Here is a 22698-nt window from a genome sequence, read left to right on the forward strand (position 1 = left end):
GTATACAACTTTTAAGATTAGGCTGGAATAGTAGTACAGTGGTTAAGGTGTTTGCCTTGCATATGGCCGCTCCTAGTTCAATCATTAGCATTGCATATGGTTGCATGCTAGGATGAGGGTTCACTGGAAACTGGGATGAAGGGAAGAGCAGACACTGGTTATAATCCAAGCCCCCTTTAAGAATTCCTAAAGTAGAAACTAAGGATCTTAATTATTTTGAATTTTGTACACTCTCCAGCCTGTGGCTTTTTCAGACTATAATCTCACTGTATTTACCAGTTAATTTTCGGTGGTGATTTCCCTCCCTGGTCTTTCCCTACTGTGATATTCTGTGAGGGCACTACTGCAGGTTTTCCTAGAAGGGTCAATTTAAAACAGGAACTTGGGGTTCACTGGCAGGACTTTATCTGAAGCAACAAATAGAAGATAATGGAGCAATTCTGAATCCCTAATCCTAATACTTAATCCTGGGATGAAGTTGATATCTATTCTAGAATTTCTGCAGAAACATTATTCTTCAGTCCACCCAATCTTCGGGCTCTCTTGGGAGTTAATCTAATTGTTCTTGGGAATTTATTGTCCCTGGGGGTTCTTACCTGAACTAATCTCCTTGATGATTTAGATCAGGAGTTCTCCAACTTTTAAAACAGGGAGCCAGTTCACTGTCCCTTAGACTGTTGGAGGGACAGATTAGAGCTTAAAAAATAGTATGAACGAATTCCTCTGCACACTTTACATATCTTATTTTGAAGTAAAAAAACCAGGAATAAATACAGTATTTAAGTAATACAATAATTTAATATTTAATATTTAATTTAATAATTTAATATTTAATAATTTAAATAAATACAATATTTAAAATATTTAAAATGAAGAAAAAGTAAAGTTGAATCAAATTTAACAGTATTTCAATGGGAATTATGGGCCTGCTTTTGGCAGGCCATAGTTTGAAGATCCATGCCTGAGACTCTGAGAGGAGGAGTCGAGAGACAGAGAGGAGGGAAGTCAGAGAGTGCGTTGCACATCACACACATGTTCCTGGGATGAATTTGCTGCTAAGAAGGACAGGCAGCAGCAATAATACTCAAATGGGGACTGAGCAATAGGAAAATCAGTAGGGCATTTGCCTTGCATACGACTAACCTGGGTTGTATCCCTGGCATCCCATATGGTCCCCTGAGCCTGCCAAGAGCAATTTATGTGCACAGGGCCACTAATAACTCAGACAAAAATACCCAGTGAACCAGATAAATGTCCTCGGTGGGCTACATGTGGTCCACAGGCCATAATTTGAGAGCCCTGATTAGAGCCTGGATCAAATAATGTCCATTCTAGTAATGCCACATTGTCTAAAACCTGTGCTAAGGTTAAATTTTCATTTTCATTGCATCAGAGACTTAAAACATGAAATATAGGTTTGTGGACTTCTAACCCTTTTATGCCTCTTAGAGCTCAGGGCTTCCAAAATCAGTGAGACAGAAGAAACCTTCTCAACAGGTCAAGTTAGTCTGTTTCATAAAATACTGGGCAAATATCACTGAGCAGTGCTTGAGATACCCTCTTCTCCCCAATGATATAAAAATAGATAAAAGCAAAATAGTGGGAAAATAATCAGGGCCAACTCTCCTGCTAAAAAATAAAAGTAGGAAAAAGGGATAAAACTTTTGAAGTAAGGAATTACACTGACATTTTAATTCTTGTTATTTGGGGCTTTGGTTTAAGGTTCTAGTGATAAATACATGAAAAATCTTGGTTCCATTTACCAGTTTTGCATCCAGACATCACTCATGTATTGTCTCTGCCTTCAAAAGGGAAACATATTCACTCCTTTTAGTTTCAGCTGGAAGCTGGAGAGTACCAACTGCAATGAGCCTGCAGGTTTTTGGGTTTGATGGTCTATGATGAAAACTTGGGATTTATAACATCAAAAAGCATTTTAGATGATTTTTTTGAAAGCTAAAACTATCTGTTAGCACTAGGCTCCTGTTTTTACAGCTGCTGGAGCCACTTAGCCCTGTATCTCTTTGAATGAAGATTTCCCTTTCATTCATAGCTTACTCTGTCCTTTCCTTATTTTATCCCTGGTGTTCTTGCTCTGTTAATGTACTTGTCAAGTCTCACTGCTTTTTGATTCTACTGAAATTGCAGTCACATTGAACCCTTTTAGCCATTACACAATTTTAAAAGGACAGCATCACCATTAGAAGATTTTTTAGGGCCGAAGCAGTGACAACAGAGGTAAGGCGTCTGCCTTGCAAGCGCTAGCCTAGGACAGACCACAGTTCGATCCCCCGACGTCCCATGTGGTCCCCCAAGCCAGAAGCGATTTCTGAGTGATTAGCCAGAAGTAACCCCTGTGTGTTGATGGGTAAGGCCTCAAAACAAACAAACAAAACAAAAAAAAAAAAAAGAAGATTTTTATACTAAGCAAACTTATGTATATTTTAACTTCTGTTGGGTATATGTGTAACATAGATCATTTCAGTCTCTCCAAATTTAGCCTTTCAGTGACTGCACTATTTTATATCTTCACTAGCAAGGATGAATGAATGTTTCTGTTTTTCCATTTTTTTTTGTGCTTTTTGGGTCACATCCGGCAGTGCTCAGGCGTTATTCCTGGCTCCAGGCTCAGAAATTGCTCCTGGTAGGCACGGGGGACCATATGGGGCGCCGGAATTCGAACCGATGACCTCCTGTATGAAGGGCAAATGCCTTACCTCCATGCTACCTCTCCGGCCCCACTCTCTTTCTTCTTAATGGAAGCAACATAGGCAATGTGAAGTGAACTCTTATTAGGTACCTCTCTTGCTTTTGAATTGAAGAAAATATATGTAAGTAAGGACCAGAGATACAGTACAGGCTTACTCACCTTTCTTGAGGCCACCATTTCAATTGCTGCCTATGATTCCCTGAGCACAGAACCAGTCTCTAAGCATAAACCCCCATAAAAATATAAAAGTTTATATTTTGTTTGGGGGGTAGTTGGTTGGTTTTGTTTGGGGTCACACCTGCCAGTACTCAGGGCTTACTCCTGGCTCTGAGCTCAGTGAGCTTTCTGAGAGTGCTCAGGGGACCATATTTGGTATTGAAGGTCAAACCTGGGTCTGCTGATGTGAGGCAAGAGTCCTACCCTCTGTACTATCACCAGCCTCCAAAATATAAATATTGTTAACTGTCCAATGAAATACAAAGTAAAGGGGAAGAAAATTGAACAAGTAAGCTTAGGCTTGTGAAATTAGAAGCATATATGTATAACTAAATTGGGAAAGCAGCTCTGAAGTCCATCTAATCCATTGATATTTTTATTTCAGGTGGCATCCATGCAGTTTATTAATATTGTGGTCCATTCAGTTGAGGACATGAATTTCAGAGTTCACCTCCAATATGAATTTACCAAGTTAGGCCTGGATGAATACTTGGATGTAAGTATGGCTGCAGCTCTTTTACTTAACTGCTAATCATCAAGTCACTTCTATATGACTAAAGAACACTCAGAGTTCTCTGTAGACAGCAATTGTCATGCAAGTATAAAAAAAAAAGCTTCATGGGGCGGAGAAATAGCATGGTGGTAAGGCGTTTGCCTTTCATGCAGAAGGTCCCTGGTTGAAATCGCGGCATCCCATATGGTCCCCCGTGCCTGCCGGGAGCGATTTCTGAGCAGACAGCCAGGAGTAACCCCTGAGCACTGCCGGGTGTGACCCAAAAACCAAAAAAAAAAAAAAAAAAAAAGAAAAGCTTCATGCTACACAGTTGGCCAGAGAAACTGGATTCTTTATGTGTCCTGTCTTTTGCTAGCAGCCTGTTAGTACCAGAGTCAGATGAACTCTTGTGGCCTTGTTGAAGTTTGTCTTTGCTTTCTCACTTTGTCTGGGTCAAATCTCACTGCTCTCTTCATCTGGGCTATTAGGCAATTCACATTCTTGCTTACTCTAGGGACTCCATCTGGGCAAGAAAAGTCAAACCAAGTCTGCTCTAGAGTGATGAATAAATGCTCAGAGTATAAAAATATTAATGAGGAAATGGACTCTGGAGACTTCCTTATGGAATTGTAAATTCTTCTTAAAGTGTTTGTGGCTTAGAACTTCCCCTTTTAGGTCTTGGGAGAAAAGAGGTTCTAAAGTGTCTTTTTCCTAGCTCCCTGGCAGAAGTGCTCAGACACTTCCCTGAAGATCTTTAGTCAAGAAGCAGAAAGTTGATGTGAAAATTGTAAATGGACTTGAATAAGTAGCTGTTTGTGTGCACACAGCTTGACCTTTACTGCTAGGCACTTTTGTTTTCTCTACTATATAGCAGGGGTGGCGAACATGTGGCTCTCGAGCCACATGCGGTTCCTGGCCAAAATGAATGGGGCTCTTTGCCTCTTCTCATTATTTTGTATACTGTGGCTCTTTGCCAAGTTTGGATTTTCTTCTGCTACTTCTGAGGAGGGACCTCTGAGGAGAGATCTCTGAGCACGCCATCCCGTCTCCCAGCCCTCGGAAACAACTGCACGGGCCAGCAAGCGGGGGACCCGTGTGGCACATGTTGGGTCACATCTTGCCATTAGTTCTTATTGTGGTGGACGCAGCACACCCTCACCATCACTGCAGGATTGTGACCCTCACTCCAAATGGGAAAATGCAATATGTGTTAAATAGATTATTGTTAACATTATATGCTTTTGTGTGAGTGTTTGACTGTTTTGGCAGGTCACTGTGTGGTGTGGCTCTCTGACTCTCACAGTTTAAAATTTTGGCTCTTTGTAACTTGTTCGCCACCCTTGCTATATAGGAATGGTTGGCCCATTTATTTTAGAAAGCCTTTAGTACTAGGGCCAAAATTGACACACACACACACACACACACACACACACACACACACACACACACCCCACTCCACAGATGTTTCTTGCCATAAAGAAGAGAGCATGGACTTTTTCTAGAAACTCTATAATTCAATTGTCCATCATTAGTAAGAGTGGAGCCAGGGAATTGCACAGACTATGCACCCTTAGTTTATTGCAAAATCACAGGATGGATTACTCTTGAGTTCATGGTCCTGTTTATCAGACCAGCAGAATTGCCCTTGAGTGAAGAGGCTTAATGTTGTTCAAGGCAATTGGTTTTCAACTATGGGTTGCAAAAATTTCCTGCCAGTCCACCAAAAACCTAATTCCCACTTAACCCATGGTTTGCCTGAATCATGTAGTGCCTACAGTTCAGTAGAGAAGACTATATTCGTAGAGAACTGATAGAATTTTACAGAAAAGTTTTCCACAGAAAAGTCTGAATTATGTCCTTACTTAATGACCCCCTAAAACCTGAGACAGAATTTTCCTGGGAGGTATTATTCTTTAAGATCAAATTTGTCTCATTTCTTTCCCCACAGGCTCTAAGAATAACAATATTTGAACAAGAATTAGGTATATAAGATCACTAATTGTTGGGGCTCTATAGAGATTCTACACAAGTAAAGTAAGGCATTTTCCTTGTACATGGCCAATGCCAGTTTGATCTCTGGAACCATATAAGTTCCCCAAATGCTGTCAAGAGTGATTCCTGTGGGGGCAAGAGTGATGGCACAGTGTGTAGGGCTTTTGCCTTGCACATGGCCAACCTAGATTTGATCTACAGCATCCTAAATGGTCTCCTGAGCCAGCTAGAAGTAATTTCTGAGAGCAAAACCAGAACCTGAGCACCACTGGGTATAGACCCCCAAAAACAAAAAGGTAAGAGTGATCCCTGAATATAGAGTCAGGAGTAACCTTGGACATCACAAGGTATGCCTCAAAACCAGCTCCACTCTACCCTTCATCTCCTCAAGAATAATTAATGATACATGGAGTCAATTTTGGCTAACTATAGGGAGCTACCTCTGGAAGAAAATTCAATGGTAGGTTAAAAATGTCTTTTAACACCTGCTCTTCACTTTTCATAATTTTGTGACAAACCTACTTTTCTACTTTTTTATCTCTCCACGCCATATCTTTCTCTGAATAACTAGTGCTGACTCCAATACTATTATAGTGTGTTCTAAACCAAACAGTATGTCCCAAGCTGTAGAATTCCTAATTAGATCTCAGGAAAAAAATAAAGAATTTCTTGAGAATTTATATGGGATGGAATTCTCTTCAAAAATCTTCTTTCTTTCTTTTTTTTTTTTTTTTTTTTTTGGTTTTTGGGTCACACCCGGCGTTGCTCAGGGGTTGCTCCTGGCTGTCTGCTCAGAAATAGCTCCTGGCAGGCACGGGGGACCATATGGGACACCGGGATTCGAACCAACCACCTTTGGTCCTGGATCGGCTGCTTGCAAGGCAAACGCCGCTGTGCTCTCTCTCCGGGCCCTCTTTCTTTTTCTTTCTTTCTTTCTTTCTTTCTTTCTTTCTTTCTTTCTTTCTTTCTTTCTTTCTTTCTTTCTTTCTTTCTTTCTTTCTTTCTTTCTTTCTTTCTTTCTTTCTTTCTTTCTTTCTTTCTTTCTTTCTTTCTTTCTTTCTTTCTTTCTTTCTTTCTTTCTTTCTTTCTTTCTTTCTTTCTTTCTTTCTTTCTTTCTTTCTTTCTTTCTTTCTTTCTTTCTTTCTTTCTTTCTTTCTTTCTTTCTTTCTTTCTTTCTTTCTTTCTTTCTTTCTTTTCTTTCTTTCTTTCTTCTTCTTCTTCTTCTTTCTTTCTTTCTTTCTTTCTTTCTTCTTTCTTTCTTTCTTTGTTTCTTTCTTTCTTTATTTCTTTCTCTCTCTCTCTCTTTCTTTCTTTCTTTCTTTCTTTCTTTCTTTCTCTCTCTCTCTCTCTCTTTCTTCCTTCCTTCCTTCCTTCTTCCTTCCTTCCTTCCTTCCTTCCTTCCTTCCTTCCTTTCTTTTTTCCTTCCTTCCTTCCTTTCTTCCTTTCTTTCTTCCTTCCTTCCTTTCTTTCTTTTTTCCTTCCTTCCTTCCTTTCTTCCTTCCTTCCTTTCTTCCTTCCTTCCTTCCTCCCTTCCTTCCTTCCTCTCTTCCTTTCTTCCTTTCTTTCTTTCTTCCTTCCTTCCTTTCTTTCTTTCTTTCTTTCTTTCTTTCTTTCTTTCTTTCTTTCTTTCTTTCTTTCTTTCTTTCTTTCTTTCTTTCTTTCTTTCTTTCTTTCTTTCTTTCTTTCTTTCTTTCTTTCTTTCTTTCTTTCTTTCTTTCTTTCTTTCTTTCTTTCTTCCTCTCTTTCTTTCTTCCTTCCTTCCTTCCTTTCTTTCTTTTTTCCTTCCTTTCTTTCTTTTTTCCTTCTTTCCTTCCTTCCTTCCTTCCTTCCTTCCTTCCTTCCTTCCTTCCTTCCTTCCTTCCTTCCTTCCTTCCTTCCTTCCTTCCTTCCTTCCTTCCTTTCTTTCTTTCTTTCTTTCTTTCTTTCTTTCTTTCTTTCTTTCTTTCTTTCTTTCTTTCTTTCTTTCTTTATTTTCTTTCTTTTTTTTGCCATCAGATTACCAAATATCTGTGTTCATGTCTCAGTGGTCACAACACAAGCCAAGTCCTTCAGGAGCACCAAATAAACCATGTCCCTACTGTCTCACTCCAGTTACCAGTTTCTCCCTGACAACTGGAAGAACAGCCTCTAGTAAAGACAGTTCGTTCAAAAGTAGGAAGATTATCTTGTTGGTCTGCGCTTACAGTGAACACACAGAGCTCTGTATTGTTAAAATCTTCTTTAAAAAAAAAACTGGAATTTAATTTAGTGGTAGGGCTCATGTCTCACTTATAAGAGGTCCTAGACTTGATCATGGTATTTGAAAAAAAAAAAAAAGAAAAGAAAAATCTTGAAGAAATTTTTATAATTCCATAGTTCTCTTGGCCTGCTTGTTTTGGACCCTAGTAGAGATGGCTAGAAGAATAATGTTACAGTCATATAATACAGAAATACTTTATTAAATTGTAAAAGTCCAGTACCATAGGCTACTGTTTTTTGTTTGCTTTGTTTTTTGTTTTTGGGTCACACCCAGTGGGGCTTAGGGGTTACTCCTGGCTCCGCTCTCAGAAATCGCTTCTGACAAGTTCTGGAGACCATATAGGATCCAGGAACTGAATTTGGGTCCTTCCTAGGTTGATCACCTGCAAGACAAATGCCCTGACGCTTTGCTATTGCTCTGGTCCCCCATAGATTACTATTGATTTATTAAAAAAAATAGTACTTATTGACATATATAGGTGGCTATTACTATTATTGCCAATCATGTGATCCTTAGGGACAGTCAAGACTTAGTCACTTGTGAGGAAGAATTATTGCTGTGTCCCTAATTTTATATAAGAACTTTCTTCAGGGCCCGGAGAGATAGCACGGCGGTGTTTGCCTTGCAAGCAACTGATCTAGGACCAAAGGTGGTTGGTTCGAATCCCGGTGTCCCATATGGTCCCTCATGCCTGCCAGGAGCTATTTCTGAGCAGACACCAGGAGTAACCCCTGAACACTGCCGGGTGTGGCCCAAAAACCAAAAAAAAAAAAAAAAAAAAGAACTTTCTTCAGGGGCCGGAAAGATAGCATAGAGGTAGGTTTGCCTTGCATGCAGAAGAACGGTAGTTCAAATCCTGGCATCTCATATGATCCCCCAGGCCTGCCAGGGGTGATTTCTGAGTGCAGAGCCAGGAGTAACCCCTGAGCACTGCTGAATATGACCCAAATACACACACACAAAAAAAAATACCAACCCAAAAACTTTCAGAGCATCTGGCCCTGGGGCAGGCAGAGGTAAATAGGGAGCTTGTTCTATTGTGTGTTTTTGAGGGTCTTTGCTCTTCTAGTGGAGGTATTTATCTTAAATAAGTAATTATGGAGATGAGCTCCATTTGCATCAAAATAAGCTCCAAGACTCTTAAGTGTCAATCCTGCAAGATACCATCCACAGGCTCTTCTACATGTATTTCCCTGTAGTTTGTTGATAGTCAATTCACCTGTATCAGCTTGTTTTAGTTAGGAATATATCTAACTTGAGGAATGTATCAATAGGAAGGAATGGAGAAGAAACATGTTCATATTGGGGAGAGAGTATTAATCAATATAAAATTAAAGAAAAAGATAAAAGAAAAACCTGGAGCTAAAGCAATTGATAGTACAGAGAATAGGGCATCTGCCTTGCACTTTGCCTACTTGGGTTATAAAACCACCCCATGCACCTTGTCTCCAACCCCAGGTGAACAAGGCTGAATCAGGGTTGCACATGAAATAATCCAAACCAAGCTGATGGTCAAACGTGTAGTCTGTCAGTCTTCTACCTCATGGAGAGCCAGATACCTGCCATTTTTTATTGAGTACAGAAACCACCCTTGAATGGGGCAGTAAGGCTATCCTGAGCCAGTCCAACCCATTTTACAAGTAAGACAATTTCTGTTTTGGAGAAATCCAAGTTGTAAACAAACATACAAAGGTAAAATAAGGTGTAACATAACACTCATGTTCGATCCCCAGCATGCAATATGGGCCCCTGATCCTGCCTGGAGTTGATTTCTGAGTGGAGAGCCAGGAGTAACCCCTGAGTACTGCGTGGTTGTGGCTCAAAAAACGAGAGAGAGAGAGAGAGAGAGAGAGAGAGAGAGAGAGAGAGAGAGAGAGAGAGACAGAGACAGAGACAGAGAGAGAGACAGAGAGAGAGAGACAGAGAGAGAGAGACAGAGAGAGACAGAGAGAGACAGAGAGACAGAGAATGAATTAATCAGAAAGTAGTTTGGTGGTATCCACTTAAACATTTAATAATTATTTTAGTTAATTAATAATAATTACTTTTAGTTAAAAAATTTCTGGTCACATCCTTTGGTGCTCAGGCTTACTTCTGGGTCTTTGCTCAAAGATCTCTCCTGGCAATCTCAGGGTACAATATGTGGTGCCAGTCGGACATATGCAGAACAAATGGTATCCACTGTAATATCACACTAGTCCCAGGCATTTCATAATTTTTTTTAAGAAGGAAAAAAAATTCTTTTAAGAGCTATGTTCTCTTAAGCCATCTAGTGGGAAAAGACTGTTGGTACAAAGGAAAACATGTAAGCTTTTGTGTATGATGCTTTGTTTTCACCAAATTTCTAACACCATTTACTCTTGCATTTTGATATTTTAGAAGCTGAAACACACAGAGAGTGACAAGCTGCAGGTACAGATTCAGGCTTACCTGGACAACGTGTTTGATGTGGGAGCTCTGCTAGAGGATGCTGAAACCAAGAACGCAGCCTTGGAGAGGGTGGAAGAACTGGAAGAAAACATTTCTCATGTAACTATATCTTAGGAAAGAAAAAATTGCTTAAGCTTCAACTGAGTGTAAAGCGCAATAAGCATTTGCTGTCATGGTAGTAAATGAAAGGATTTTGAGTAAAGGAGTGACCTACAACTTAAAACAGAGCTGTCTGTTCTACTTGAGGTTCTTGTAAAAGAGGTAGGATATGAATTTAAGAAGTTGAATCTAAGGGCCAGCGCAATAGTACAGAAGTAAGGCATTTGCCTTGCATGTGGCCAATACAGGATGGACCTCAGTTTAAATCCCAGCATCCTATATGGTCCCCTGAGCCTGTTAGGAGTAACCCCTGAACTTTCAGAGGTCATTTGTTGTTCATTACTGAACAAATATTTGAATATTGCAAGACTTAATTGAAAGTGGTATTTCTTGGGGCTGAAGAGCTAGCACAGTGGTAGGGTGTTGACCTTGCACTCAGCCGATTCAGGATGAAAGTGGTATTTCTTAGAAGTAACCCCCCAGCTTTAGAGTTAAGGAGATGCCAAAGGGGTTAAGGTGCAGCCTGTTTTAGTACCCGGCCCCACATGGTACTCTGAGCATTTACATTTGGCTCTGGAGGCCCAGAGCACTGCTGAGGTGACTCTGGTTGATACAGGTTGCAAGCAGCATTGCTTCTGTGGACCTTCATATTGAACTGCCAGCCCGGTTGACCAGTTCTTGCCAGGAGGGACTCTTAGATTTCCCCACTCCATATCCAGAACTATTTGGCAGCCACCCACCCCCAATAAAACTCAACCCTATTCATCTATGATGTATTCTGTTTAAGAGAGTCCTTAATTGTGATAAGAGTCTTCTCTTTTTGAAAGAAGTGTTTTTCCTTTTGCATAGTTCTCTGCTGTGTCTTTATTTAGGAATTTTAATATGCTTGTTATCCTTCACCTTCCTCATCACTTTAGGAGAGGGCATCATCATGACTCAAACCAGTTGGAAAACCAAAGCTTCTCTTGTAGGTGCTACTGGGACCTAACTGGCACATCTTTAGGAAGAATATGTGCAAGTCAACTATTTCTTCCTTTCAGAGATTCATTTTAAAAATTGAGTCAGGATATAGAATACATACTTATCTAAGGCCTTAATGGCCTTAGTTTGATATCTGCCCTCTTCAAAAAGAAGATAAATATAAATCCTAACAATATAAATATCTAGTCATTCTTATTATCTTGTTTCTCTAATTTTATGTTCTTGTGATCATTGTCAGAAAGGAAGGAATGGTAGGCTCTGGTTCTCCCTTCTCTTCTGTTCTCTGCTCTTCTAGTTCCCACAGAAAGGAGAAACTACAGTGTAAGTTAGAACACTAAGGAGCTAGTGTGTGTGTTGTATGAAAGACTGCAGAGGTATTAAAGTCTGGCTGGGAGCATATATTCAGATTCATGTTAGAATGTTAACATTGAGGCCAAAGCAATAGTACAGTGAGATTTTAAGGTGCTTTCCTTGCATGCGGTTGGCCCAAGTTCAATTCCTGACAACTTCATATGATTTCCTGTGTACTGCTAGGAATGATGTCTGAGCACAGAGCCAGAAATAAGTCCTTTGTGTGGCTACAAAAGAAGCAAACAAATAGAAATATTAACATATCCAGGAAACATCTGGTACAATACATGTACCATACATGTAGAACTCTGACACATCCTTAATGGTGCTGGAGAGTATGTTTTGGAGAACCAAGGACCTGCTCATAGTATCCTGGGTTGTGACACAAGTTCCTTTTCCAAATCTTAACAGCTATCAGAAAAGCTGCAAGACACAGAGAACGAAGCCATGTCCAAAATCGTGGAGCTGGAAAAGCAGCTCATGCAGAGGAACAAGGAGCTGGATGTTGTTCGAGTAAGTGTGACAATGACAGCTGCCCAGCTAGATGTGGCGGGACTGGGTGGTCCATCTTGAATGTGGGAGAGCATGGAGTATATGCATATCAGACTGTGCCGGTTCTTGCCTAGCTGTTAGATAGGTGATACTCAAAAGCAGTTTTATCTAGTTAAAGAAGGTCCATACACTGCTATACTAGCAACCCAGGAGGCTAAGAGTGGAGGTAAAGAATGCATGCTGAGAATAGTGGCATAGGGAGGTTAACACTGGTGGTGAGAATTGCCCTAATTCACTGTCACTATCTACCTTAACTATAACTGTGAAAGACTTGTAATTTACATTGGTCTCAATAAAAATTACATTAAAAAATGAAGGTCCATACATACAAATGCAGGCTGGTACAGGGGGTTCTGGATCTCCTTATTACAGGCTTTGGAGAGCAATAATATTTTCTCCTATTTTGTTGGACATAAACCACTGTCAATTTAATTCATGCCACTTAATCTTATTTTTATTTGAACTTTATTAGTTTCTTTGTATTGCTTTGCTTTGCTTCTACTTCAACCCAGATTTTGATGGTTGCTGTGGAAACTCTGAAATCACAACACGGGCAAGACCTTGCAATATTCAACAAAATGAAAAAGAAAAGAAGGACAAAACGAAAGCAATCTATTTTATTATCAGATAATCTCCGCTATTTTATTTGGCCTGAACATTGTTTTACCTTACTTGTCAGGCATTTATGGAGTACCATCCATGTGCTTGGAATTGGGCTGAACGTAAAAACACTGAAATGCCTGCAGGGCTTCCAGCCAAACATCTTTCCTTTACACCACCTTTAATGAAATGAGACATTTTGTGTGATGGTTATCATGACTGTGTGTTGCTTGATATTTTGACGGGTCCTCCTGTAGTTAACTCTAGGAAATTAATTTTCTGGCACACCATTGAGACAAAACCGTAGCATATGGAGTCAATTCAAGTGCAGACTTTCAGGTTATTAATAATTGGCATGGTGTGAAGAATGTGTCCCTGCTTGCTGCAGGTTTATATAGTAAGAGGTCACATGTATAAGGCCTACCAAGTAAGACCCATAAAATCCTCTCACTGGAAAACTTTGTGGGCCCCTTTCTAAAAGGAGCCAAGACAGCCTTTTGCATTGAAAATGGTTGCTTCTTTGTTTTCTACTAAAAAGCTAGAGAGAAATGAGTAATTAGTGAAAGGAAGCCTTGGCCTGTTTTGTTAAAGCGCATTACCAAAGGGGAAAATTTTACAATTGCAGTCTTCCGTTTGAGGAGGCGGGCTCTGCTAGGGCCCCAGTAATCCATTCAAGAACATTGGTCTCTGTTATTCATGAGTGGATTATTCCCTGCTTGCAGAATTTTAATCCCAGTCTGATTTTTAGCCAAGTCTGGTTTAGGACTTGGTTATCTGCTGTTAGCTGATACACATCTAGGAATTACAAATGCATTTCAAAGTTAGTGGAAGGAAAACATCCCTCCACCAGAAAGCACCTCCAGATACAGCAAGTCAGCTATTTAAAAGTAGATTGCGTCATTTCTGTACTTCACCTGCAAAGAAAAGTTGAGTTAACTCCATTTAATTAATGGAAAGAACTACCTTAACAGTAATAATTTTGCCAGAATATATTGCATGCATTATCAGTGAACAGTTGATCATTAAATAGGCCTTATAGATCTGGCTGTGTTCCTTGGAATTCGATTTTATATGAATATTCTTATTTCTTCTTTTGTGTGTGTGTGAGGGTATTTTCTTTCTTTTTAGTTTGCAACTTGATGGTAATTGATATTTGACTTCTTAATGCCACATGTCGCTGGACCCCAGTTTGATCTGGTCCCATAAACATCTTAAGGATCACTCCTGAGCACAGACCTAGGAATAACCTTTGAGCATCATTGAGTGTGGCCCTAAAAACAAAAGCCAAAAATAACTCTGATATAAACACAAGCTGTTCATCATGGACTCTTGCAGGAAATCTACAAAGATGCAAATACCCAGGTTCATACATTAAGGAAAATGGTCAAAGAAAAAGAAGAAGCCATTCAGAGGCAGTCTACCTTGGAAAAAAGGATTCATGAATTGGAGAAACAAGGGACCATTAAAATTCAGAAGAAAGGAGATGGGGACATCGCCATTTTGCCAGTTGTGGGTCCTGGTACACTAACCACAGGGTCAGAGGCTGCAGCTGCTAACTTTATGGGACCAGTCGCAGGGTCAGCCTCCTCAGGATCCTTACCCCCACCACCCACACTACCTCTGTCATCAGACACACCTGAAGCAGGTAAGGCACCTTGGCTGGCGAGCCATTTTGGGATTGAGTTGATAAATCTTCTTTTCATTATGCCATAGCATAGTTTGCTTTTATGAGGAAATCCTACAGCCTGTGAAAAATAACCTTTGTCCGTTTCTGGTCCTGCCCCCCATTTTGTCTAATTTTTGTGCACATGCCATATTGAAGGAAAAAATATTCTTGTTTCAAAGTCAATCTAAGTCAATGTTTCTTTTCTTTTTTCTAGCGCAAAATGGTCCTATAACAACACCACCTATGCCGCCTCCTCCACCACCTCCTCCGCCTCCCCCGCCTCCTCCACCCCCGCCGCCTCCCCCTCCTCTCCCAGGTCCTGCTGCTGAGACTCCCCCCTTACCACCTCCTCTTCCTCCCTCTGCACCCCCTCTGCCTGGAACTTCTTCGCCCACTGTGGTTTTTAACTCAGGATTAGCAGGTAAGAGTACAGACTTTAAACTCAAGTACTTAACACAAGAAGTACTCATCTTATTTGCCAGAGGGTTAAAAACCATTTTTCAGGGGCGGGGGTGATAGCATAGTGTTAAGGCGTTTGCCTTGCATGCAGCCAACACAGGGACAGATCCCCATTTGAATCCAGACATCGCATGTGGTCCCCCGAGCCTGCCAGGAACGACTTCTGAGCAAAGAACCAGGAGTAACTCCTGAGTGCAGTCTGGTGTGACCCAAAACCAAAACTAAACAAAAAACTATTTTTCAAAAATTGGGTCTCCTGAAATTGACAAGCACCTCCTCTGATTATTAGAGACATTTCTGCTAAAATAAAGGGACGGCCATAGAGATCATACAGCAAGTAGGGTGCTGACATGCAGTATCTGCTTGCATGCAGACAACATGGATTCAATACTGCATATGCTTCATCAGGCACTGTCAGAAGTGCTCCTGAGCATAGAGCCAGTAATAACCCAAGTGCACTAATGGATCTGGTCCCAAATTCAAAATAAATAAAATATAGTGAAACTTCTTCAGAGGAGTGATTTTTTTTCCCTGACCAGAAAGTTTTGACCTCACCCCATCTTCCCAACTTTCACACTGCCCACACAGAGATGAGAGCTATCTTGTTCTCTCTGTGACAGGTCTGCTGTAAATCTTAAATCTTCTTAGGAATCAGTGCTAGTTGCTGGGGTCAGTACAGACTTCTGGACACTGACAAGAGTTGCTGACCAGACAACTCATATACTGAAAGTGCAGTAGTCAAAACAAGAGTGCATCTGGCCCATTTCTCCCCCCCCCCCCCCAGTTTTATTTTTGCAGTGACAGCTCAATAGTTAAGTTTTCTCTGTAACTATCTGATGGAATTTTCCAGATAGTTCTTCTCAGCCAGGGAGAATCTGACAGGCACCTCCTGGAATTACCGTCAAAAGGGCTATGTTGTCAACAGCAGTGGTTCTTTGCTTTGAAATGCCTTAATAATATGGGTGGTTTTGCTCACCAGGAGAGCAGAATAGAATACAGCACCCTCCTGGCCAAAAATCAGGCATTCTAAGGGTGCAACCAGAGGAAAGAAACAGATGCCTCGAGAGTTGCATTTTTATTTTCCAGTCATGGAAATGAATTTTTACTGCAAGCCTTTTTCCATGTCATGGGGTGTTTCCTTGACATTTGGACTTGCTCTGAGCTTTGCTAGTGCCATTTCTGTGATTTCACATAATTCTACCTCCTCATCCTGTGTACTCTCATGAGTCTTTTATTTCTGATGAAGAATTACCACTTGTATAATATCCATAGCCAGTAGCTCTCAGATCTCAGCTTTCTTAGATAGAAAGGATTTCCTTTCTTCAGCTTTATGAGCCTGGCATCAGAGTAAAGTCATTCCTAGTAACTCAAGTTCTTTTGGAACCAGGAAGCCACTCATAACAGATGTGGCTCCCATGAAATTTGATTTTTCTATTCACCTCAGCTGTCATAAAACCATAAGGTATCTGTTCAAAATAGCATTCTTAGTAAAATTGATTTCTTATTTCTGTCTCCTAAGGGTTCCCTTTGTCTAACATTTTCTTTTAGAACTTCTTTGCTTCTGAGGGACAGGAGTTGAAAGAGTGGTTTCACGGATCAGAATTGGGAGTGTAGACACACAGGAATCCTCTTAGCAGTTTCTAGAATCTGTACAATGTACAATTTGTATAATGGAACAGGCTGTTTGCAGTACCTGTGAAAACCTAGCATTGTCATGACCCAGGATTACTCCTGGCTTTCCTGCTCCTAAGAATGCTTACCAGGAGCTGTGTCTACTATGTGTTTTTGTGTATCTTTTGAGGTTCGTTTTCTTTCTCTCTCCAACTTAATGTTGTGGATTCTCTCCCCATGGGTTCTACTTTTCTTCCAGGACTCAGGATTTCCCTGGAATAATGGAAGAGCCAGAGGCTAGGTTTCCATATCTGACTCCCTGCTGATTGGGCCTGGTGAATTTTGTTCTTTTGTACACACAGGGCTGTGCTCAGTGATTACCCCTGGCTCCATATTCAGGAATCACTCCTGACAGGTTGGAGGATTATATGAGATACTTGGGATAGAACCTGAGCTGGCTGTGTGCCAGTCAGGCACTGTACCCACTATACTATCTCTCTGATCCTGAGATTTATCTTTTTTTTTAACCTGGTTCTTCTGAATATTTAGAGAAATTGTTTATTGTTTCCGATTTTGAGTGTGGTGTTCCTTGTTACAGCAACCATCAGAGCTGCTAAAATTGGAAATTGTCTCCTTTTTATCTTGGGCCAGTTAGTAGATTGTATATGGTATTAAAGAAACTCCTCTTTGGTGCCATTAATGTCCATTAAACAATTAAAGGAGATTCTATTTTGCAACCTATAAGGATTACAAGATCCTCTGTATCTTTGATAGCTTGAGAATGGGACAATTTCTGGAAGGCCTTTAATCTCACTCTCTTACTCATCCTTCATTTGGTTGTTAGTGGTTATAGCCTATCTTGTGAGATGTTTTGCTAGTGTATTCAGTAGCCATCTTGTTCTCTCTGTGACAGGTCTGCTGTAAATCTTAAGCATGCTCCTTTGAATGACATTTTCCTTTTTGATCCTGCTGCTTTCAGTATTCTGCTATCTGTGGTATTTGTCATTGTGACTAGGATATGTCTTGGAGTGCTTTTCTTCAGGTCTCTTTTAGCTGGTACTCTTTGGGCACGCAGAATTTGGTTGCATGCTGTCGTTAGCTCTGGGAGTTTCTCTGTAATGATATCCTTGACTACTGATTCTTCCTGGGAATTTTCTTCCTGGGTCTCTGGGACTCCAGTGATATTTATGTTGTTTCTGTTGAATTTGTTAAGGACTTCTAATTTTATCTTCTCACATTCTTTGAATATTTTTCCATTGTCTTTAAGGTTTTTAAGGCTTTAAGTTTCTTTTCCAGTCTCTTCTGCTGTATAGAGTTGTTCTGCATCTCATCTTCCAGCTCGCTGATTCTGTCCTAACTGCTGTTAATCGGTTTCCATTGAGTTTTTAATTTTATCTACTGAGTTTTTCAGTCCTGTTATTTCAGTTTGGAGTTTTCTGATTGTGTTCTCTTCGGCTTGCTTTATTCTTTCTTTGAATTCTATAAGCATCCTCCATATTACTACTCTAAACCCTTGTCTGAGAGGTTGACTATGTTGTTGGTACCTTATGGGCCATCAAAGCTGCCATCTTCATTCTCTATGCATGCTGTTGTCCTGCATTTTTTGTCTATTGACACACATGTAATGTAGCTTTTACTGCATATTTTGGTGGAATTCCTGGGCTAGGAGATGCATGTGACCATGGAGCAAAATGGAGAGGCCGTATTCCTCCATTTCCTGGCTGGCGAACTTTGATGGGATTAAGTTCGTTAGGATCTTCCTCAGCATTCTCCTGCAGGGATTAGGAAGCCATCTTGTTCTCTCTGGACCCAAGAGAGCAGACTGAATTAGGATAGCCCAGTGTATGCAAATGCCATAGCTGAGATGATAATGCCTCCTCAGAACTCAGTGTGATGTCACTGGGTTCTTGGGTCTTGAGGATGTCTTATCTTTTTCAATGTGGAGTGAGAAAGGTATTCTGGGTTCTAGATTAGGATAGGAGGAGGTGGCCCCTGAGTTTATCTAGTTGTGATTTCCTTTGGTTTTATAGAGAAACAATGGGAAAGGTGTCTTTGAGATAAGGCTTTCTTTGACAAATCTGTGGCAGGTCCATCTGGCAATTTTTCCCAGATTAGGTTGTGACAACTAGGCAGTCTGTCACCGCTGCTCTCTCTGAGAGAATAGACTTTGGAATGGACTATGCACTATAGACATTTGATCTTAGATTATTAGACATTAGATCTTAGATTTGATCTTAGACATTTGATTTTAGATTATTTTTCTGTTATTAAATTTTGTCTAATGAATTACCTAGCACATTTGAAGATACCCATTTGAAAACATACTAATGAAATAATTTTTCTTTTCTTCCTTCTAGATAGGACTATTCTTTTTTTTTTTTTTTCCTTTTAGGTGAATGAATAATCCAGACAGGCAGGCCTGAATGGAAATGAACTCGTGGCTCTGTTGCCAAATGTGTTCAAGAAGCATGAAATTCTGTGTTGAGCTATTTGAATCTAACTGTATCTAATGTTTTTTTTTTTTTTTTTTTTTTTTTTTGTATTTGTTCTTTCTGCTTCCGCCAAAGATGGGCCAATCAAGCTTTTCTGTAGGTTTCCCCCCTTGGAGTGTGTTGCACATTTACCTTGTGTTCTATTGATCACATTGTGCCCTGCCATTGCCCATTTCATCTCTCCATCCATTGCATGGGGATGTTGTGTCTATAAAAAGTCTTGGGGTTGGTGAACTTATTTCATCTTTGCCCACACACTAGACATGAAACTTAGGGAGAAATTTTGATGATTTCAGTTAGCACCCTGGATTTCATATGACACCTTTTCCTCTCCCACACCCCCACCTCAAGAAAAGGAGTGATACCTTATAGTCTAATTTTCCTTATGGCGCTAGGTCCTCAACTCAGAAGAAATCAACCATTGTTATTCTGAAGGCAAGAGGAGAGCTTGTCCACAGAATACTGCTGAAGCTTCTTGACTCCCTTCCACTAGCCTCTAATCTCTCCATGAATAGCCCTCAACCCAATCCCTCATCTCAGAGTCATGGTTATTCTCCACTCCTGCTCCATTCCTGTAGTCAGGAGATACTATCTGAGGAGAACTTCCTGGCCCATAGTCTAGTCTCAGGCTTATTTTGGAGCTTACTCAAGTTAAAAGTGAGGTGAGGGGCCAGAATGGTGGTGCAAGTGGTAAGGTGTTTGCCTTGCACGTGCTACCTTAGGATGGACCATGGTTCAATCCTCTGGCATCCCATATGGCCCCCCAAGCCAGGAGTGATTTCTGAGCTTAGTCAGGAGTAACCCCTGAGTGTCACTGGGTGTGGCCCAAAAACAAAAAACAAACTAACAAAAAAATTGTGAAGTGACTGGAAGCAGAGAGATAGTACAGTTGCCTTGCATGCAACTAACCCAGGCTCAATTCCTCCCCTTTCCCCGCACCCCATATAGTTTCTGATCACCATCAGAAGTGAAAAAAAAAAAAAAAAGACAGCTGTCAGCCCGGAGAGATAGCACAGCGGTGTTTGCCTTGCAAGCAGCCGATCCAGAACCAAAGGTGGTTGGTTGGAATCCCGGTGTCGCATATGGTCCCCCGTGCCTGCCAGGAGCTATTTCTGAGCAGACAGCCAGGAGTAACCCCTGAGCACCGCCGGGTGTGGCCCAAAAACATAAAACAAAAAAACAAAAACAAAAACAAAAGACAGCTGTCTGTAGAGTGAGGTTGAGTGAATCCCCTGAGACCTGTTGAACCTTGGGATCAAATACTTGGAGAGATAGCATGGAGATAGGGCATTTGCCCTGCATGCAGAAAGATGGTTTGAATTCCGGTATCCCATATGGTCCCCTGAGCCTGCCAGGAGTGATTTCTGAGCATAAAGCCAGGAATAACCCCTGAGCACAGCCAGGTGTTACCTAAAAACAAACAAACAAACAAAAAACCAAACATACAATTGTGTCTCCTAAAACTTAGTGGTACTTAGGCCAGCATTCTATTGTCAAAAACAGTGGGTGGGACACAGCCAGTCAGGAGTAACCCCTGAGTGCTGCTGGGTGTGACCCAAAGAAAAAAAAAAAGAAAGACTTGTTATTGCCATACCTGTCACCTCAGATTATGGAAAGATCTCTTCACAGCCCTCCTTATTTCCCTGTCTTCTCCCTCAAGTATCCATCTCCTGCTAAGCAAGGGGATGATCTGCTCCTTTGCCCCTTAGTAGAAGTCTTGGGTGTTCCTGGGCAAAATTAAGTGTAGCGAGGAGTCCCCTCTGTTGGGAAGTGGGAAATGAGGGGTCATGTTTGATGGCAGGAAGACATGGGTTGGCAAAGGTTATGTTTCTGTGTTCCTGCATGCTTGTCTGTAGCCTGTCACCTGCCATCCCTGCTGTTTACATGGCTTTCATAACTCTGGAGGAACAAGGCACCACTCTCTTTCCCATTCAGTTACCTCCTTCTGACACAGGCAGCCAGTTGAAAGCCCAGCTTTTGGTATAATATTGCTATTGTTGTTCTGCACTGAATTTCCCCCCACCCCTGCTGCTGATGACCAATAATGAAGTAACCAAATAGCAGGAGTTGTCACAGGACAGACTGTAGGAGGTGAATCTGTAGAGCTTAGTGATATGGGGAGACTTTATTATGATGTAATAATTCACTAATGCAGTTTAATGAATTGCCTTTCTTTTTTCATAGCTCATTTCACCAAAGTAAAATGAGTTGACACTTTTCAGTATTTTAGTGGGTACATTGATGCCCTTCAGTCACACATAGCTGTATCTTAGGGCATCATTGCTCTTACGCATGCAGGAGAAGGACTGGGAGAAATAGCTCAAAGGATAGGCACAGACTTTGCATGCAGGTGCTCTGATTCTCCAGCACTTTGTGGTCCCTGAACATCATTGGGCACCATACTTTAAGTACCACGCTGTTGCTTAAATAAAAAATTTCACCTCTCTTTAATCCTACCCACTCCCCTGGAAGCACTGATCATTCTGAAAAAGCTGTAAAGTTTTCTGATATTTCTCTGTGCCTCCTTTGTGATCTGAAACATTTTCTGTTCTAAGCTGTGAGTAACCTAAAAGAGTGCCATTGCCAATAAATTCTCATAACCTCAGTCATCCTTAGGGAGGTATTGCCAGGGCTGGAAGCTAGCGTTCCTGCTAGTTTAGGCAGCTGTTTTTTTTTTTTTTTTTCTTGTTTGTTTGTTTTTTGAGTCTGATTTTTTTTAAGACTTTTTTTTTTTTTTTGTGGTTTTTGGGTCACACCCGGCAGTGCTCAGGGGTTACTCCTGGCTCCATGCTCAGAAATTGCTCCTGGCAGGCACAGGGGACCATATGGGGCGCTGGGATTCGAACCGATGACCTCTTGCATGAAAGGCAAACGCTTTACCTCCATGCTATCTCTCCAGCCCCCAAGACTTATTTTGAATTAAGACTTAGAATGTCTAATTTCAGTTCCTTTTGTCATTGTCAAACTAAATCGCATAGAATATTCACCCTCCTATCTAAGAATATTAAAACTATGTTTTATTCCCCAGCGCTTTATTTATTTTAAGCCATGTCCTTAAATTGCGATTGTAATGTGGAAATCCATTGTGTGCACTTAAAAAATAAAATTATATTAATTCTTTATCATTATACAGCTCTGACATAGTGTTGTATCCATCATCCTTAAAACTTCCAATTACTAAGGCCCAACCCATAGGGATTTTTTTCCTGTGCTTCAAAACACTTGGGCACCTCTTGCCAGCCTTCCTCCAGTGTTAAAGTGTCACCTTTAAGAATTGTTGTCAAAAAAAAAATTGTCTGACATTTTTGAAAGTCATGTGGTCTTGATATGACCTTAATTCCTTTTCTCTGACTTGTGCAGCCGTGAAAATTAAGAAGCCAATCAAGACGAAGTTCCGAATGCCAGTTTTTAACTGGGTGGCTCTGAAGCCAAATCAGATCAATGGCACAGTCTTCAATGAAATAGATGATGAACGAATTTTAGAGGTATCTTTCTCATTGGTTAGAAACCAGAGACCTTCTCTGTGCAAGGACGCTTCAATGAGTACTTTGTTAACCATAGTACTGGGGTTAAAGTGCTTGCCTGGCATGTAGCTGATTGATTTGATCCCCAATACTACTTACAGCCCCCCACAAGCATTGCATAAGTAATTCCTGACTACAGACCCAGGAGTAAGCCTGGAGCACAGTTGGGTCTAGCCCAACCCACAACTCACCTCAAAGAATTTCTCTTGAGTTGCAACTTGTCTGGGGGCAGTTTGGAATAGCAGGGAGGGTGTTTGCCTTCCCACAGTCATCCCATGTTCAA

General features: G+C 40.8%; 1 protein-coding gene and 1 non-coding gene across 4 annotated transcripts in view; one reads left to right on the forward strand and one right to left on the reverse strand.

Moving 5' to 3' along the window:
* FMNL2 (formin like 2) overlaps positions 1 to 22698 on the forward strand; it is a 350132-nt gene that overhangs the window by 300148 nt on the left and 27286 nt on the right. For all 3 annotated transcript variants that reach the window (XM_049773056.1, XM_049773055.1, XM_049773057.1), the window contains 6 exons: positions 3312 to 3422; positions 10030 to 10179; positions 11923 to 12024; positions 13999 to 14308; positions 14544 to 14750; positions 22252 to 22376. In XM_049773056.1, the coding sequence (XP_049629013.1) occupies positions 3312 to 3422; positions 10030 to 10179; positions 11923 to 12024; positions 13999 to 14308; positions 14544 to 14750; positions 22252 to 22376 (1005 nt within the window). The remainder of the gene's footprint in view (positions 1 to 3311; positions 3423 to 10029; positions 10180 to 11922; positions 12025 to 13998; positions 14309 to 14543; positions 14751 to 22251; positions 22377 to 22698) is intronic.
* Positions 7398 to 7708, reverse strand: LOC126010281 (small nucleolar RNA U85). Its single transcript, XR_007496374.1, has one exon. It is a non-coding gene; the product is annotated as a small nucleolar RNA U85 (small nucleolar RNA).

Source organism: Suncus etruscus, chromosome 5 (genome assembly GCF_024139225.1).
Source record: "Suncus etruscus isolate mSunEtr1 chromosome 5, mSunEtr1.pri.cur, whole genome shotgun sequence".
NCBI lineage: Eukaryota > Metazoa > Chordata > Mammalia > Eulipotyphla > Soricidae > Suncus > Suncus etruscus.